This window comes from Mirounga leonina, unplaced genomic scaffold (assembly GCF_011800145.1).
Source record: "Mirounga leonina isolate KUSES-001 unplaced genomic scaffold, KU_Mleo_1.0 Mir_481, whole genome shotgun sequence".
NCBI classification, from domain to species: Eukaryota; Metazoa; Chordata; class Mammalia; order Carnivora; family Phocidae; genus Mirounga; species Mirounga leonina.
This window is the reverse complement of record NW_023270773.1, coordinates 48389-67072: the sequence shown is the minus strand read 5'-3', so window position 1 is coordinate 67072 and position 18684 is coordinate 48389. Positions and strand designations below refer to the sequence as shown.

Below are 18684 nucleotides of genomic sequence, written 5' to 3'. Positions count from 1 at the left end.
ACTCAGCCCTGTGGAGTCCCAACTCACACTAGCCCTTTTTATTGCTTATCTGTTTTTTTTGGAACAGGTAATATTTCTACTGAGGTAATAAATCCACAAATTTCAAATGATTAAAAAAGATGAGCCAATAGAAAGTAATGTTCCCTCCTTCCATTGCTCCCCACCATCGGCTGCCATCGCGGGTTTCCTCTGGACCCATCCCAGGGTGATGGGCGAGGAGCCCGGGGTGGAAGCCCGCCCTACTGCTTGCCAGCCGAGGTGCTTGGCCCCTGTGTGCCTCGGTGTCACCACCTCTGTCTGGAGACAAGGCGGAACCCACGTGGAGGGGGTGTGGTGGGCAGAACGCATCATGTGTGGGGGCTTAGGAACCATAGTAAAGTCTCCCCTGGTGATCCCCCTGCCCCTCAAGGCCACGCCACACACTCAGCAGGCGTGTGCTGCGCACCCCGCACACCTTCCAAACAGGGATGATCTCAGGGCTGGCTCCTGGCCCACCGTGAAGAGCCTTCGTGCACGCTCAGCAGTTTGTGAGCGGGTCCTCCCCGGTGGGCAGGTGGCGCTGTCCCCCTGTCGCACTGCAGCACTGCTGTGGCAGGCCTTGGCTCCGGGCCAGAGCTGCCATTTCCTCTCTTGTAATCTCTGTACCTCTGTTAATAAGTTACACACATAGGCTCTAAATAATAAAAACACGAGCATCCATCTTTCAGAAGTTTTACTAGTTCCGCAGGATGTAGATGGATTAAAAAGTTGGGGTTAACAGTTGGCTTTGTTAAAAATTATTATTATTCATTAATGTGTGCTTAGGAGGTGGGTACCCCAGCATCTGAAGGCTGTAGATCCTGTGGAACAGGTCATAGGTCTTACGTAAGGCCAGCCATACAGTAGGGCAGGAGTCTTCCCGGCCCGGGGGTCGGGGGTGGGTCCGCCTGGTGAGGAGACATGTGGGCTGGCCCACCTCAGGGAGATGCAGGCTCCCACTGGCTACTCTGCCTTTGCCTGCTGCACAACCACCTGGGCCTCACTTTCTCGTCTGTGGGAGGCAGGGGCTGGTCCCTTTATCCCAGTGGCACTTCCAGCTCTCATCCCCTGAATTTCTGTTTGAGGAGAGTGCTGGCCAGTACCCAAGTGAAGAGAAAAGGAGGGCCAAGGAGTGGGCTCAGGAAGCAGTGGGCTTGCTGGTGGAGTGGCCAGAGAGCCAGCTGTTGGGGCAGTGAGGGCAGTGTGGGCGGGGAGCCCTTCTGTTCACCCCCGCCAGGCTTGCAGTGAGCAGACATGGGGAATTCTGCCATCTCATCAACCAAATTTCACCTGAGAATGAAATCTACTTTACCAAAATTGCATTCAGCAGCCAGTCTTTACTGCCAAGTCAGTCAGAGGCCTTACCGAAATGAGAGGAGTCCCTGAATGTGTTTGTGCCTTGGGCTGCATCTGTGTCTTAGAGAAACTTGCATTTCACAGCATATGTGGTCTTACAGGCAGAGCTTGCTTCTTGAGCCTCATTTTCCCCATTTTTCTGGGGTGATTTCTGACCTCTGCTCAGATGCAGCATATCTAATTGCATTTTGGAGTAAGGATCCTAATTTAGGGGACAACCCCCTTCCCGCCCTTCATGTTTCCTAGGGAAGTGCCCGACAGGATGGCATCACTATGAAGGCACGGCCAGCTGCTACCGGGTCTACCTGAGCGGAGAGAACTACTGGGACGCTGCGCAGACCTGCCAGCGCGTCAACGGCTCCCTTGCCACCTTCTCCACTGACCAGGAGCTGCGCTTCGTCCTGGCCCAGGAATGGGACCAGCCAGAGCGGAGCTTCGCTTGGCAGGACCAGCACAAGTGAGTCCTGAGGTGGGGCTCCTGGGCCTGAGGTCAGGCTGCCGCCCAGCAAGCAGGATGCCCACCGAGGCCATGGCCTCTGGCCACCCATGACACTCCGCAGGCTTAGCTGGCCGGCATTTGGGGGAAGGGCAGCCCCATCCACTGGAAACAAATAGAGATCTGGGGTTTAGAGCAGGCATCAGGATGATGTTGGGAGCTCTTAGACGGGCAGGGATGAGCTGCCACATTGTATCACCTCGGGCCAGTCCCCTTCATTGGCTCCCATCTGGGTTCAGCTGCAGCTGTGTTGGGAGGGGCTGTTTGATGGGGCTTCGTGGGCCTGGCAGGAAGGCCATGCAAGTGGGTGGGGGTTCCTTCCGAGAAAGAGGAGAACTTTCAGGCCTTATGCTCAGTGCTTCCCATCGGCACACTTGTTCAGTCTTCCCAGAAACCACAGGAGGCCAGTGGGTGAACACGTAACTGCAGACACGCACTAGCTGGAGCATGCCCAGGTTCCAGCCCACGCAGTCTGGCTCCAGAGCCTGGCTCTTGACCCCAAGGCTCTGTGCCGTGGAGAAAATGTGGCGGTTGCGGCCAGCTGCCAGCATCTCCCAGCCCAGAGTTTCCAGGGTCTTGTGGGGGGGCAGGTGTGTGCTGAGGACTGTGGTGGTCCTCCCCTGGAGGTGGTGTCCTGCTGGCTCTTCCACGCAGCCGGGGGTAGGGGAATGGATTGTAGGGGTTGCCAGATGGCCAGCGCTCCCTCTCAGGGATGCCACGCCGCTGTAGGAGCACAATGGCAGTGGCAGGTGGAGAGCGAGCCTTCATCTTGAGACCCTGGCTGGGTTCAGGCTCCACCGTTAACACCCTGTGATGTTGGCAAATCACAGTCACCTTGCTGTTTTTCCTTCTACAGCTACAAAGTGAGAAAAATATCTTGTAGATCACAGGGTGATTGTGAGTCCATGGAGAAGCAAGAGGGTTCAGCCCACTGGGTGGGGAAGCACCCTGTCTCCCCAGGGTGGGCGTGTGCATGGCAGTAGGCTTAAGGGACAAGAGTGGCATCGATCCAGATCTCCCATGGTGGCATTGGGCATGCTGACGGGCATCTCCAGGACTGTGGCTGGAAGGCTGGGGTGAGAGGCACACACTCAGCAGGTGGTTGTGGCAGTCGGCCAGGACCACGGGCGTGGCCCTGTCAGTGCTGTGATGTGCGTGCTCAGGAGCACACTGCAGGTCTGGGGCGAGCTGCCTCGAAGCGGAGACCAAGTGGGAGACCATGAGCATGGTTTTACCCAACACTGCACTGTAGACTCGCACGGGTTTATTGAGATGTAATTCACATACCATAAAATTCACCCCTTCAGAGTGTGCCATTCTGTGGTTTTAGCATATTCAGCAAGAGGTGTATTCACGGGGCTGTATATACCCCAAGAGTAAGATTGCTCTTGCATAGAATGTGAAAACTGTATTGGATCAGCCAATAAGAATGGCCTTGGCAGGAGTTACCCAAGATACAACTTTTTCTGACCTGTGAATTTATTGTTTAGACTTCTAATACATTTTATTAAAATTAAGTATCAAAACTTAAAAAATCATTACTGCTTTACAAGCTTGGTATCTGAAAGGTCACTGTAACTCTAAGGTGTCCACATTCATACCCCGTCCATGGCTTTCTCCCTGCTGTGCTGAGGTCTGCTGCCTTTCACCCTCCTGCAGGCTGTGGGTCGGCTACCAGTATGTCATTGCCAGCCGGAACCGCTCCTTGGGTCGCTGGGAGGTAGCCTTCAAGGGTAAGTCTTTCTGGTCGTTCAGAAGAGTTGTTGGGTTTGCAGTTGGGGGGCGGGGCATCATCCTGACTAGGAAGATATTGCTAGGGGCTCCCCACTTCCCCCCACCCTCTCCCTAGCAGTGCCTAGTGCAGGGCTCATGGAGAGGAATGGGCCCCAGACTGTGGGGAGCACCGTGATGATGGGCGGGCACCCCAACGCCCTTCTTTCAGGCCCTGTGTGGGGCTAGAGCCTTCTCTGGAATCTGTGCTTCTTTCTCACTGGGCCGTATTTCTAGACTGTCCATTTTCCCTTTAAGTGAAGGCCTTTAATTGAGGTATAAAAATGAACATACAGAGTGTGCAGCTGACAGAGAGGGAGGGATAAGTCTTCTAGGATAGAGACATCAGAAGTAGAATCCGAACTAGAAGGAAAGCCATCAGGCAGATGGAATTAAAATAGATAAGAGTGTATATGTGTATGTACATGTGTGTTGCTTTAAGGATTTTATGCTGAGTTGCTTGGAAACGCCAACGTAACGTAAAGGAGGCATGTCTGGTGTGGGCGGCTGAGTCCTGCCCCCTGCCTGTCCCTGTCCCTCCCCTCCTGCCCCATTGCCCTGGCACTGGCATGTTTCACCCAGGCCCTGGATATGGCCTCTCCACTTGCTGCCTGAGCTATGTTCCCGTGCCCTGTCCCCTTTTCAGGCCTTGCTTTGGGGCTGCTGTTTGGGCCTGTGGTTTGAGCTTGGGTCCTATTTTCCCCCAAACATGTCCCAGTCCCATTGTGGATGTCTTAAGTATCTCTGAGAAGGACAAGTGAGGAATGGTGGTCCCAGGGACCCCAGAATTTTGCTCTGTCCACCTCACTGTGGAGAATGAAGGAATTGACCTCAGAGCCCACCTGTTTCGCAGCCTGAATGGCCTTGAGGCAGGCTGTGTTTTTACATAGAGTGGGTGAAGGCACAGACAGGATCAGTATTCAAAAGCCCCAGGCAGCTGGCTTCCCTGGAGAGAGGCAGGGTCTCACGGGACAGGGGTGCTAAGCCTGGCAGCCGGAAAGGGGCAGGGAGCAGAGATGGTGACTGCAGACGCCCCAGCAGAGGGGCCACACCTACCAGTCTTTGCTCCTGCTTGGGAAGTCACCCCATTCTTGTGTCCTCCAAATATCCTATTGAAAGCATGTCCCATATTTGCAAACTTGGTCTTTCCGAAGAGTTGTGAGTGTAATGCGTAGATGTCCCACCAGAGTAGTAGATAAGTAAAGAGCTTTTGGGTTTCCAGGCCCAAATACCTTGCAAAGGGTAAATCTAGTAGTTCCTCATTGCCCTAATCACAGCCATTGGTGGTGAATCCTAGGCCAAGGCCCACTGCCCTGACCCCAGCAGAGGGCGCTGGCCTTCGGGATAGTATAGACACTCCTGGATACTGTTACCTTCTTGCCATTGGCAGTTAAACAGAGAATACCCCAGTCTGCAGTGCATGATAGCATGTTCTGAGCTGGGGGGCGTGGGACCGTCATCCCTGGCGAGAATGGCAGAGGCCCCGGGTAGGCTCTGATGGCCGTGCTTGTCTCTGTGGCAGCCCTGGGGCATTTGGAGAGCAGTCGTGAAAATAAGTGTGTCGGCACTGGCAGCAGTGGCTCAGTGTGCGAGGGACCCGAAGCAGGAGTGAGGCGCCCACACGGACGGTGCTGATGCCCTGACCTCCAGCAGCTCGGCGTGGGTCCGTGGGTGCAGCGTGGTGTTGACTGCTTGTGCCCGCTTAAGTGAGACTTGGCAGTTCTGTTCGGGATTTAAATTAGTAGCCACAAAATGAATATGTGGCTAAAAAAGGTTCCTCTACTACCGGATAACTGGCCGGAATACTTGACACAGCTCAACATAATTTGTTCTGTTTTTTTGTATTTTGTCTTAGGTTTTTGTTTTGTTTTGTTTTTGTTTTTTTTGAGAGGGAGAGAGAGTGGGGCGGGGGAGGGACAGAGGGAAAGGGAGAAACAGAATCTCAAGCAGGCTCCACGCCCAGCACAGAGCCCGTCGTGGGGCTCCATCCCATGACCCTGAGATCATGACCTGAGCCAAAACCAAGAGTCAGACACTTAACTGACTGAGCCACCCGGGCACCCCTGTTCTGGGTTCAAAAAAATTAAAAGAAAAAAACATAAACTCACATGTAGCACATGAATTCTGATGCATCCTGGATTGGGAGGGGAGTTATAAAAACTTTAGGGCACAGTTAGGGAAGCTGAATCTGGATTTGTAGTAGAGGTTGACTCATGGGTTTTCAGAGGTGTGACCATAGTGTTGTGCTGTGGACGAACGTGTAGGGCGAGCTGCCATGATGCAGGACAGAGCTTCGTGGGAGTTCATTATTTCCTTCCCTCTGTTTTTGTGTCTATTTGAAAGTGTTCATACTGAAAGCATCTTAAAAGGTTTCTGCTAAGAAACTCCAGCGTGGGAGAATACTGAAAACACAGCCCCAGCAAACAAGCCGGTGGCCAAGCCCCTGCTTTTGCTTACGAAAGTTGCTGTTTGCGAGGTGCCACCTGCTTCAAAACTGGGGATCCGGCCGGGCCTGACAAGTGGGCCCAGAGATGATGCATCACAAAGGCAATGGGAAGTAGATTTAAGTCTTTTGTCATTAATGGCAAACTCGCCCCAAAGGAAAGACTGCGTAAGAATATGAGCAATGGTGGTAGGAAGCCTCCACGAGAAGGTGTTTAAAACTATTCACTTCGGGCGCCTGGGTGGCTCAGTTGGTTAAGTGACTGCCTTCGGCTCAGGTCATGATCCCTGGAGTCTCTCTCAAATAAATAAATAAATAAAATCTTAAAAACAAACAAACAAACAACGAAAAAAACTATTCACTTCATTTACATCTTGTCCAACGTTTTCCTGTGTGTTTTATAACGTGTTGTGTATCGGCACAGTGGTGCCTGCAGAGTATTATCCATATATACACACTTCTTATCCGTGTATGCAGGCACCCCACTCCCCAGGTGCACTTTAAGTTTGGAGCTCTGCTTGTGAGAGGGCCTGCTCCCATGGCCTCTCCCCTTAGAGGGAGGCCCTGCCTCCGGCTTCTGTCTGCACAGCAGGTCAGCCCCACCCCAGGGTGCTGAGACCTTGATGTTGAGGTAGCACCCAGGGCCTGGCGTGCCCCGGAAGGTGGAGAGCTGCTGCCACCAGAGAACACGGGTGCCACCTTTATAACATTGGTGACCGAAGTCTGAAAAGAGATCTGTGTTCTCCAGATGGAATCATCCCCATTTTCCCATAAGCCACTCCCCAGGGCCCCAACATCATTGTTGTTAACAGTGTCATTTCAGTTTCTGGTTATGATACATGATATTTATTTTAAAATACAAAAATGGAAGCATACTGCATGTTTGATGTGTCCACGTTGTGTAACTTGCTTACTTAAGACCTGCTCAGTCCGGCGTCTTGGCCCCCATTATCCCCCCATCTCAGCATGCCCACCTCTAGGGGCTCACTTCCGTCACAGGTGGGCTGAGGCCACACATGCCACTTAGGAAGCCCTTTGTGGTCTCCATCTTCTTGGCCCTGGTGCCCACACCCGGGGAGTGTGACCCACTTGTGTGCCCCCTGACCCGTCCTGATCTAGAATCTTCTGTCAGCAGTGAGGAAGGGGGCGGCGGGGGGAGGATCAGGGCTCAGGCGGGCCTAGAAGGCACAGTGCAGAGACCCTGCCCTCTGGGTGAGGAGACTGTCAAGCTGGAGTGGAGTCAGCTGGGGTCAGGCCATAGTTCTGCTGAAGGAAGGCAGCCCTGAGAGTGGGGTTGCTGCCTCCAGTAGAGGGGCATTTGGGAGGATCCCCATGGCCCCTTGTGGGCCCCAGGGCAGGCCCGTTCGGTGGGGACTGTGGTAGCATACAGGAAGGTGAGACCCTGCCTCGAGAGGCGGACAGCCTGCTGCAGGATGGGGGGTGCCGACCGAGGAAATTCTGTGTTGTTGTACGTGGCCGTGTGTGGCCGGCTAAGTACAGCTCGTGTGCACAGGGAGCAGTTGCCGCCACCCCCACCCACCCCCACCCACCCCCATCTCCTCACACAGCTGTCTGAGGGTCCTCTATTTTCCCCCCTCCCACCCTCGTGGCTCCTTCTCTCAAGAAAGGCTGCAGCAGCCTTTCCCTCTGCCCTCCCTCCAATGCCCCACAGCCCTCCTCTCTAGCCACATGCCTCCTCTGCTGCTGCTGGAAGCCCTCCCTGGGATGCTCCTTCCCCAGGTCAGGGCTCGCTCTGGAGCAGGGCAAGGTAGCACAGCTGGCCTGGTCCTGGCTGGCGCCTGGGACGGCTCAGGGATTAGGCGGAGCCCACTGAGTCGAGCCGCCTGGACCACACGAACAATGGGGTTTATGGTGAACACCGGCTTCCCTTGATGAGCCTGGAATCGAGGTGCCCGGGGGGCTCCTCTGGGCAGAAATGCCACACCCATGTGGCTGTAGCTTGCAGCTAGCAAAGGCCCACACCCTCTTGCAGGTGGGAGAGTGCTCGGGAAGTCTGGCCTGGATGCCCCCAGACTCCGCCTGAGCTGTCCCCTTCTCTTGCTGCTGGTGTGTCATGCTGTGTTGCTGTAATAAATCTTAGCCATGACTGCAGCTAGAAGCTGGGCCCCTTGAGTCCTTCTAGCAAAGCAGCACGCCTGTGCGTAGTGTGGGACTCCCAACACAAGCCTTGTCACCCCTCCCCTCCGTTCTCTGCTCCCGAGGCACTGCTCCAAGGTCTGCCTTCATCTCCATGTGCCAGCTTTCTCTTTACCTAGAACAGCCGTGACCTTCCAACATCACATACACTTCACTCACTAGGTCTCTTAGTCATCTGTTTCCACTCCCTCCCCCCGCCCTGATTTGAGCTCTGCAAGGCAAGGCTCGGTGCACCCTGAGTGCCTGTTTATAGGATGGGGCCTGTGGGCATTTGTTAAGTCAGTGGGGGAGATGATTGGGAGGCTCTGTTAGATGCCTGGGGCTGCCCTAACAGAGTACCACAAACTTCTGGCTTAACACAAGTTTATTTTCTCACAGTTCTGGGGACAGATCCAGAATCAAGGTGTCGGCAGGGTTGCCCTCCCTCCAGAGGCTCCAGGAGAGTTCCTCCTTTGCCAGTGCATAGTGGCTCCTGGCGGTCCTTGGCTTGTGACAGCCACACTCCAGGCTCTGCTCATTTTCCACATGTTCCTCTGTGTCTTCTCCCTTGTTGTAAGGATACTGGTCCTTGGATTTAGGACCCACCCCAAATCCCAGATGATTTAATCTCGAGAGCAAAATAAGGTCACATTCTGAGGTTTCAGGTGGCCATGAATTTTGGGGGGATGCTCCTCAACCCACTGCAGAAGCTAATTGAAGACCACACGGAGTGTGTTGGGGATTTAGCTGCTGGCAGAGAAAGAATGGCTCCATTTTTGGGAAAATAGAGTATGAGGTGCCATAGAGACGGCACATAAGATGAAGGCTTGAAAGGAACTAAGTTTGGCAAAGAGGAAGTGATCTTCTTAGTCATTGGTTTCAAGAAACTGCAGTCAGGGTAAATAGGGCTTCTGACCAGCACAGAGCGAGGAGGCCCAGGTAGTCCCAGGTAGTCCCATGGGCACCAGTGGGTGGGAGGAGCTCGCTCCACTCTGCCCTCCCTGTGCCCTCCGTCTTTGCATGGCTTGCTGGGGCCTGAGCCACCCTTACCCCACCCTACCCTCCACTCTCAGCTTGGCTCAGGCAGGTTCCACGCGGCTGTGGGCAGGACAGGGGGTGGGGACCAGGTGCAAGGACTCTACCCTGAGAGGTCATTTGTGGTCTTGGTCAGAGTTTTGCAGTTATGCACTGACATTGTGCTCTGGGCTGGTGACTAGACTCAGGGCTAAAGACTTTTTTTTTTTTAAGATTTATTTATTTTAGAACATGAGCAGGAGGGGCAGAGGGAGAGGGAGAGAGAATCTCAAGCAGACGCCACACTGAGTGCAGAGCCTGATATGGGGCTCAGTCCCAGTACCCTGAGATCATGACCTGAGCTGAAACCACGAGTTGGATCCCAACCAGGTGCCCCTGAAGACTTGTTTGTTTTTTATAAAGGACAGGATGAATCTATTCCATTTTCAGACCATGAGACAAGAAGCCAAATAGTGAAGAAAACAGTTTTTAAGAAGGGAGGCATCTCCCATCTGAAGGAGAAGAAGAGGGCACACAAGGGTTACAGGAGGCCTCATTGGGGAACAGGGGCTGGATGACACTGTGCTCATGGCAGGGCCCACTCTTAGCATTAGAGGCAGTCTCCCCAAATGGTGTAAGAAGACCCCCCACCCCTGCCCTCCCTCTACGGTCCTCCTGTGAGTCTGACCACTGGGGCCCCAGTATCCCCTAGCAGGCGTGCACTGACATTGACTGTGCCTGTTGGCTGGCGACTGGGCTTCTAGCCCATCATGCTTCCCCAGAGTCCATCTTCCTGCCCTTGTCAGGGAGCTGGGAGGCCATGTTCCCAGCGTCTAAAGGATGAGGCCCCCCCTCCAGACTCGCTGGCTCTTTAAAACTGACCTCCATGCTTAGTATTGGGAGGAAATAGAGTTCAAAAGGCATGCATGGGAATGCCTTGTTGCTGTCAAAGGGTAAACCGCACTGTCATCTTAATAAAATGAGGGTATCTCCGGTGACCCGCGTCCGGGCTAGCCTCAAGGCATCTTTTGGTGGTCCAGTGTCGGAGGGTTCTCTGAGGTAGAGAGTGGGCTCTGGGAGCTGGCTGTGCTGTGCCCCAGATATGGCCAGAGTCCCACCTCCTGGGACATTGCAGAAGAGAGGCTTAGAGGTTCCTGCCCCCTCTCCCTGCACTCCGGCACCCCCACTCTGGCCTGCTAGGGCAGGACGATTTCTGATTGCCTGGTCCCCAGCTTGGAAGGCAGAAGTTCAGTGAGTGACAGAGTCTCCCTGGAGCTGGGGCTTTCCAGTTCACCCGGGCAGCTGATAGCCCTGCTGGGCTGTCGGAGCCACGATTCTGTCGGAGTTGTATGTCCCGGCATGTGCAGTGGGTGCCTTTTTGAGCCCTTCTCCATTTACCAGTTGATACCCTGTTGTAAGAGAGGATCCCCCCGGCCTTGTTTATTTGTTGTTTATCCATATGAGCTCAGACATTTTAATCCACTGTGTTCTGGCCCGTTACTTTATTCTTCGTGTTGCCCAGAGCAGTGCTCATGGGAACTAAGGGAGGCTGTGAATGAATGCCGTAACTGCAGTGTGCACCGAGCACGTGGCGGCCCACAAGCCCTTTGACTGATGGTCTGGTTTGGGGGGTCTTGGTCCCCATGATTGGTATGTTGACAGCATGTGATTTTCCCCCAGGTTCCTCAGAGGTGTTCCTGCCCCCAGACCCCATCTTCGCGTCGGCCATGTCGGAAAGCGACAGCGTGTTCTGCGCCCAGCTCCAGTGCTTCCATTTCCCCACCCTCCGCCACCACGACCTGCACAGCTGGCATGCCGAGAACTGCTACGAGAAGTCTTCGTTTCTCTGTAAAAGAAGTAAGCCACCGTGGCCGTGACTCCTAGGGAGCCGTAAAGAAGTGCTTCTCATGAGTACATGAATACGGCTCTCGGATTTCCGGACCTTGGCGTCAACCTTGAGTAGCCTTTGACCTCACGGTGCACCAAGGCAGACCCCTGTGTCGCGGTGGGGCGGCAGGAGCTCCTTGCCTGGCTCACACCCCTCTCTGGACGCACACCGCCGCCGTGGGGGGAGGGCAGGAGCTGGGCAGCAGTCTGTGTCTGTGAGCCCTCGTCCCTCTTTCCCAGGATAGAGGTGGTAATTCCTGCCCTCCACACCTCGTTGTTGTTCGGAGATTAAATGAGAATGGTGACGGAGGACTTGCCACATCTTGTGGTGTCTTGGAGCCTCTGACTCCCCCGGTCACCCACCTGCACTCTCCTTGGATCTTTCCAAGACTGCCCGCTCTGCATCTGGGCTGCTCCCCCGGCTCCGTCTGTGATCCTTCCCTGTCCCTCTGCCTGCTCCCTCGCTCATATTCCACATTGAGGCCTCCTCTGGCTTCAGGGACACACAGTGTGTTGTCCTTAATGAGGACAGGGACCCTCGTCCAGGCCCCTCTGCGGTGGGAGGAGGGATGAATTGCACCCAGAGGCAGCATGTAAGGCAGGCTGGGTGGCAGCCGATGGTCTGAGCGCCATTAATTTGGACCATCATTCCCTTCCCTCCTCATGGGTCATTCATCAGGGGTTCATAGATGTTTGAGCCTATTTCTGGACTCCATTCTGACCCTTGGCTGTTTGTCAGTCCCGTGCTGATACCACACCGTCTTTACAGGAGCTTCGGGATACATCCTCCTGGCCAGTGCTGGGCTTCCCTGCCTTGCTCTTGCCCCTTCTGTTGCTGACTCTCAACATTCTTTTCTCACCTGAATTTTAGGATCCGTTTTCTGAGCTCCATTATTAGAACGCTTACCTCGGTGGATTCTGCTAGGTTTTCTATTTATGCATTTTTGTGTCTTCTTTCAAATCTTTGACTTTTTATTTCTTTACATTTTTTTCCCCTGGTGTTCCTTTACTTGCTAAGGGCTCAGTGTAGTGTTGATTAGAAGTGCTGGTAGTGAGCATAATCTTATCTTCCTAGCCTCAAAGGGAAAGCTTTCAGTGTTTCAGCATTAAATATGGCACTTTCTTTAAGATTGAGAAAATACAGGATGCCTGGGTGGCTCAGTTGTTAAGCGTCTGCCTTCGGCTCAGGTCATGATCTCAGGGTCCTGGGATCGAGCCCCACATTGGACTCCTTGCTCAACAGGGAACCTGCTTCTCCGTCTGCCTGCCACTCCCTCTCCTTGTGCTCTCTCTCTCTCACTCTCTCTGACAAATAAAAAAATCTTAAAAAAAAAAAAAGATTGAGAAAATACCTTTTTGAGGTTAAGGAAGGACCTTTCTGTTCCTACTTTGCTGGGAATTTCTACATTACAAAAATGTAAATGGTTTTTTGCACTTATTGGGATCATGTGGCTTTTTTTTCTTTACTGATTTATATTACTATTTTGCTTATATGATTTTATTTATCATTTGCTTTTTTACATTAGTAGATCTCTGATATTAAATCATCCTCAGGGTTTTTTGCATATATATTGCTGGCTTTGCTTGGCTGATATTTTATTTAGGATTTTTGAAACTCTTTAAAGAAATGAGCTTGTCCTAGGGGCGCCTGGGTGGCTCAGTCATTAAGCGTCTGCCTTCGGCTCAGGTCATGATCCCAGGGTCCTGGGATCGAGCCCCGCATCGGGCTCCCTGCTCTGCGGGAAGCCTGCTTCTCCCTCTCCAACTCCCCATGCTGGTGTTCCCTCTCTTGCTGTGTCTCTCTGTGTCACATAAATAAATAAAATCTTAAAAAAAAAAAAAGAAAGAAATGAGCTTGTCCTGTTATGGTCCTTTTCTTTGCTTTCCTTGACTAGTTCTTGTATCACATTTATATTCGATTTATGAAATGAGTTGGGAAGTGTCTAAGTCACTTTGCACTAGTTGGGGATGATCTTGTCCTTGAGTGTTTAGTAGACCATACCCTATAGAACTATCTGGGCCTGGGAGGCGGGGGACTTTGTAACTTGTTATTTAGATACACAGTTGATACTTGAACAACATGGGTTTAAATCCACTTACATGTGGATTTTTTCAGTAAATACAGTACACTGTTGTGAATGTATTTTCTTTTCTTATGATTTTCTTAATACTTTTTCTCTAGCTTATTGTAAGAATACAGTATATAATACATATCAAATACAAAATATGTGTTAATTGACTGTTCATGTTATCTGTTATCAGTTACTGTTTGGGTCAACAGTAGACTATTAGTAGTTATATTTTTGGGGAGTCAACAGTTATACATGGATTTTCAACTGTGCAGAGGTCAGCGCCCTTAACCCTTGCTTTGTTCAAGGGTCCATTGTAATTTCGAACTTAGGGAAGAGTTGTGGTAATGGTATAAAGAACTTCCTCTCATATACCCCCTACACAGATTCACCAATTATTTGTATTTTGCCACATTTGCTTATCATTTTTTCTCCACATATTTATTCTGATCCATTTGAGAGTAAATTGAAGATATTGTACTCTAGAGGCCTAAATATTTGGTGTGTTTCCTAAGAACCAGGACACAGTCTTACATAACCACAATTATGAAAATCAGGACATTTAACATGAGTGTAGTGCTAAACAGTAATCTGCAGTTTGTTATGACAGTTTTGTCAGTTGTTTCAATAATACACCTTATAGCTATTTTTTTTTCCTGGTCCAGGATCCAGTCCAGAATCATGCATTGCATTTAGTTGCAGTGTTTCTTTTTCCTTTTTGTCTTTTAGTTTGAGTAATTTCTATTGACGTGTTTTACTAATTCTTTCCTTATCTTTGTTGAGTCTGCTTATGAGCCCATTGATGGCATTTTTCACCTGTTTGGTTTTGACATTTTGTGTGTTTTTCATTTCTAGCATTTCTATTAGATTCTTTTTATTTATTTTATTTAAAAAAAAGATTTTATTTATTTCTCAGAGAGCGAGAGAGAGAGAGAGAGCACAAGCAGGGGGAGGGGCAGAGGGAGAAGGAGAAGCAGACTCCCTGCTGAGCAGAGAACCCCACACTGGGGCTTGATGCCAGGACCCCTGAGATCATGACCCGAGCTGAAGGCAGCCGCTTAACCAGCTGAACCACCCAGGCATCACTATTTGATTCTTTCTTGAGTTTCCATCTCTCTGCTGAATTTTTATCTTGTATATTATCTGCCTTTTGCATTAGAGCTTTGAACATATTCATCATAGTTATTTTAAATTTTCTGTGGGATGGTTCCTTTATTTGAGTGTAGTTTTGTTGATCTAGTTGTCTCTGGAGTTTTTGTGGGTTTTTTATTTTTTCTGGCTTTTTGTATGCCTTGTAATATTTTGTCGAAGATCAGACAACTTGTGTAGGACAGTAGAGATTAGTTCAGTAGGTGGTTTTGGTACATGGAAAGAGGCTTGCCTTTCCTTCTGATAGGACTTCTGTGTAGGGAGGGTCTTTACTGCAGTGGTGGTGTGGGGGTCAGTATGGGCAGGTTTTGGGCTGGGCTGTGGGTATCCTCCATGCAGCCCACCCTTCGTATTCAGTAGCTGCCTTGTGTCTAGAGTGGAGCTGGTTTTCCAAAGGGCTCTTCTTTCTTTTTTTTTTTTTTAAGATTTTATTTATTTATTTGACAGAGACACAGCGAGGGAGGGAACACAAGCAGGGGGAGTGGGAGAGGGAGAAGCAGGCTTCCCGCTGAGCAGGAAGCCCGACGCAGGGCTCGATCCCAGGACCCTGGGATCATGACCCAAGCCGAAGGCGGACGCTCAACGACTGAGCCACCCAGGTGCCCCCCAAAGGGCTCTTCTTAATGTCTGCTCTGCCCTCTGCTTTAGATCTTCCCTTAAGGGCCACTCTTGAGAGAGTCTGTCTCTTGCAGCTGTCTTAATGTGTGTGGCCATCACCAGCATCTGTCCTGCCTCCAGCTGAAGTGTGGATCCATCACAGGGTTTTCACCAGTGCCCTACAGGCTCCCGGTGTGCTCTAATTGGAAGCAGTTGGCATGGGAAGCTGGGGGCAGGCTAAATAACTACAAGCCAAGCAATTAAGGCAATTGGTTTGAGGGGCATATTTGGCTTTCTCTGCTGGGTCCTGCCTTGGAAGTGTGGAAAAAACAGGGAAGCTCATAGTCATTGACCAAATCCTAAATGTTTTGGGCTGGTCGCCGCAGAGGTGGTGGGTCAGAGCTCTGTTGTCATATATGGCTTAGCCATTGTCTGTATATTTAGTCTCTTAGATACATCATCTGATAAGGCATGTGGTGTCGCTTTGCCCTGACATTGGTGACATTAGCTTTGATCCCTGGATTAAGGTTGTACCTGCCAGATTTCTGTACTATGAAGTTCTAGTTTTTCCCGTTTTGAAATTAATAAGTAATATGTGAGGAGATCCTTTGAGGCCATGTAAAATTCCTGTTCCTCATCAAATTTGTACCTGCTGATGCTGGCATGTATTGGCAATTTTCTAACTCTGTCATTCCTTCCATATTTACTAGTTGGCATTCTATGGTAAGGAAGAGCATTCCCTTCTCCCCCGTTTATTAATTTCTTTATTTGTATTAGAATGCATTCTTGGATTTTTATTATATAAGATAGGTTATAATTCATGAGTACCATTATTTTTATGCTTAATTTGACCCATTTATGCTGGCTTTTTTTTTTTTTTAATTGACATTTTTATTGAGATCCTGTAGGTTCAGATGCATTTAAAGGAAGTAAGACACAGAGATCCCTTATACGTTTTGCCTGATTTCCCCAAATGGGAGCGTTTTGCAAAACTATAGTGTAATATCACAGCCAGGATATTGACTTGGACACAGTCCACTGATCTTATTCAGCTATCTCCAGTTTTACTTGTATTCATTTGCGCGTGTGTGTATGTGTGTGTGTGAGGGGGGGGGGATTTATAGAGTTTTATTACTTGTCTAGGTTCCTATAATTCAGTCAAGATATGAGTAGTTCCAGCACCGTAAAGATCCTCCCTATTATTCCCTTATAACCACACGCACTTGCAACCACTGTCTGTGGTGGTAGAATTCTCCAGTGAAACCACTTGGGCCTGAGATTTCTTTTGGGGGGAGTTTTTAAATTATGAATTCAACTTATATGATGGCTATAGGACTGTTCAGATGGTCTATTTCACGTTGAGTGAATTTTTGATATTTTCTGGTTTTCAAAGAATTGATCCATTTCTTGTAAGTACTCAGATTTATGGGCATAGAATTATTCATAGTGTTCTCTTTTTTTTTAAGATTTAAGAAAAAATTTATTTGAGAGAGACAGAACATGAGAGAGGGGAGGGTCAGAGGGAGAAGCAGACTCCCCGCCGAGCAGGGAGCCCAATGTGGGACTCGATCCCGGGACTCCAGGATCATGACCTGAGCTGAAGGCAGTCGCTTAACCAACTGAGGCACCCAGGCGCCCCTCATAGTGTTCTCTTATTAACCTTCTTATGACTGCAGGATTTATAGCGATGTCCCCTATTTCATTCCTGATTTGTGTTTCTCCCATTTTGATTTTGTCAGTCTTGCTAGAGGTTTATCAATTTTGTTGATTTTCTTGAGAACCAGCTTTTTGTATCATTGATTTTTCTCTATTTTCGATTTCACTGATTATTGCTCTTTATTATTTCCTTCTGTTTGCTTTCTTTTTCTAGTTCATCTTGTACTTTCTGGACTCAGCCTTTTCCCAAAGAGCCTTAGAGGACCTGGACACTAGTTATGCTCATGGCTTTTACGCCCTTTCAGTGGACAGAGCTAAGACGTGTGTATGTGTGTGCGTGCGTGCGTGCGTGCGTATCTTGGATGTAGATTTTTGATACTAATTTAATTGTTTTAATGATTATAGATGTATTCAAATTTTCTGGTTCTTTTTCAGTCAGTTTGATAAGTCATATTTATCTAGGGCATTGCCTATGTGTCTGAATTTTCTACTTCATTCTCATACAATTCTCTTAGCATTCCCTTAGGATTTTTGAAGCATTCGTGTATATCATTATGACCTCCTTTTGATTTCTAATATTATTTATACCTTCTTCCTTTTTTCTTGATTAGTCTTACTGAAAATTTGGCTCTTTGATTCATCTTTGTGACTGACCAGCTTTGGGTAGTAATGGAGTCTCACTGTTGTGTATCTGTTTTCTCTGCCATTAATTTCTACTGTCAGTTTCCATCCTTTCACTTTTATTAGATTTACCCTTTTCTGGGGTGCCTGGGTGGCTCAGTCAGTTAAGCGTCTGCCTTCGGCTCAGGTCATGGTCCCAGGGTCCTGGGATCGAGCCCTACATCGGGCTCCCTGCTTCTCCCTCTCCCTCTGCCTGCTGCCCGCCCCCCTCCCCCCCGCTTGTGCTCTCTCTCTCTCTCAAATAAATAAATAAAATCTTTTTTTTTTAAAGATTTTATTTATTTATTTGAGAGAGAGAATGAGAGAGAGAGAGCACATGAGAGGGGGGAGGGTCAGAGGGAGAAGCAGTCTCCCCGCCGAGCAGGGAGCCCGATGTGGGACTCGATCCCGGGACTCCAGGATCATGACCTGAGCCGAAGGCAGTCGCTTAACCAATTGAGCCACCCAGGCACCCTAAATAAATAAAATCTTAAAAAAAAAAGATTTACACTTTTCTTTTTCCACCTTCTAGAGTTAGACCCTTATCTCCTTAATTTTTAGTTTTTTTCTAATATAAGGCATTAAAGTTTAATTTTCCCTGTACTTACAAACAATAAAGTACACAGATCTTAAGTGCAAGTTTGTTGAAATTGTACACATGTGTAACAACTTCCCAAATCAAGATGTGGAATATTTCTAGCCCTCCAGAAGATGCCTCCTATCCTTTTGTAGTCAGTATATTCCCCTCTTCCAGGAAGTCATTCTTATCATAGATTAATCATAGATCGTATTTACTAAGTCTCTAATTTAGTGGTTTATGTGTATTGTGATCAGATTAACATGATATTTATGTTCCATTGTTGTTAGGATTTTTGTTACTATTCCATATGTGCGTAAACACTTGGCCGTAGGATTTTTTATACATTTATTAGCTCAGGCTTATTGATGGCATTGTTCAAGTCTGTTTGGACTGCATGGTATATCAATTGTTGAAAGAGATGTGTTTTAATCTCTCGCTGTGGATGTTGATGCATCCATTTTTCCCTGATAATTCTCTAATTTTAGCTTTATCTGTCTTGAGGTCATGTTATTGGGGGCGTAAGTACTCATAATTATTGTATCTTCCTGAATTGAACCTTTTTATCATGATATAATGATCCCTTTTTATCCATACTAGTTTTTGTTGGTTTTGCTTAAAGTCTTACTTCTTTTCCAGTGGTAACTGCAAAATGGTATTATGAGAAGAGGCTTAATAGAAAGCCAGACTTTGAATCCAGGTTTGGCCTTGGACAAGTTTCTTGAGCTCTGTCCCTTGGGTTCCACATCAGGAAAAGGGGGTAGTAGAGCACCCACCTCACCATGTTGTTGGGAGAGATTGGTCCCATACATGCAGTGCAAAGAACAGTCCTCGGCATATAGAAAGCTCTCAATAT

The 18684-nt window shown here is 49.2% G+C and overlaps 1 protein-coding gene across 2 annotated transcripts in view; it reads left to right on the top strand.

Moving 5' to 3' along the window:
* Positions 1-18684, top strand: part of DGCR2 (DiGeorge syndrome critical region gene 2) — an 84570-nt gene that overhangs the window by 51165 nt on the left and 14721 nt on the right. Inside the window, exons 4-6 of one of the 2 annotated variants that reach the window (XM_034989099.1) lie at positions 1621-1831; positions 3530-3603; positions 10914-11090. In XM_034989099.1, the coding sequence (XP_034844990.1) occupies positions 1621-1831; positions 3530-3603; positions 10914-11090 (462 nt within the window). Of the gene's footprint in view, positions 1-1611; positions 1832-3529; positions 3604-10913; positions 11091-18684 lie in introns of both variants that reach the window. The other variant, XM_034989097.1, reaches the window with a different exon arrangement.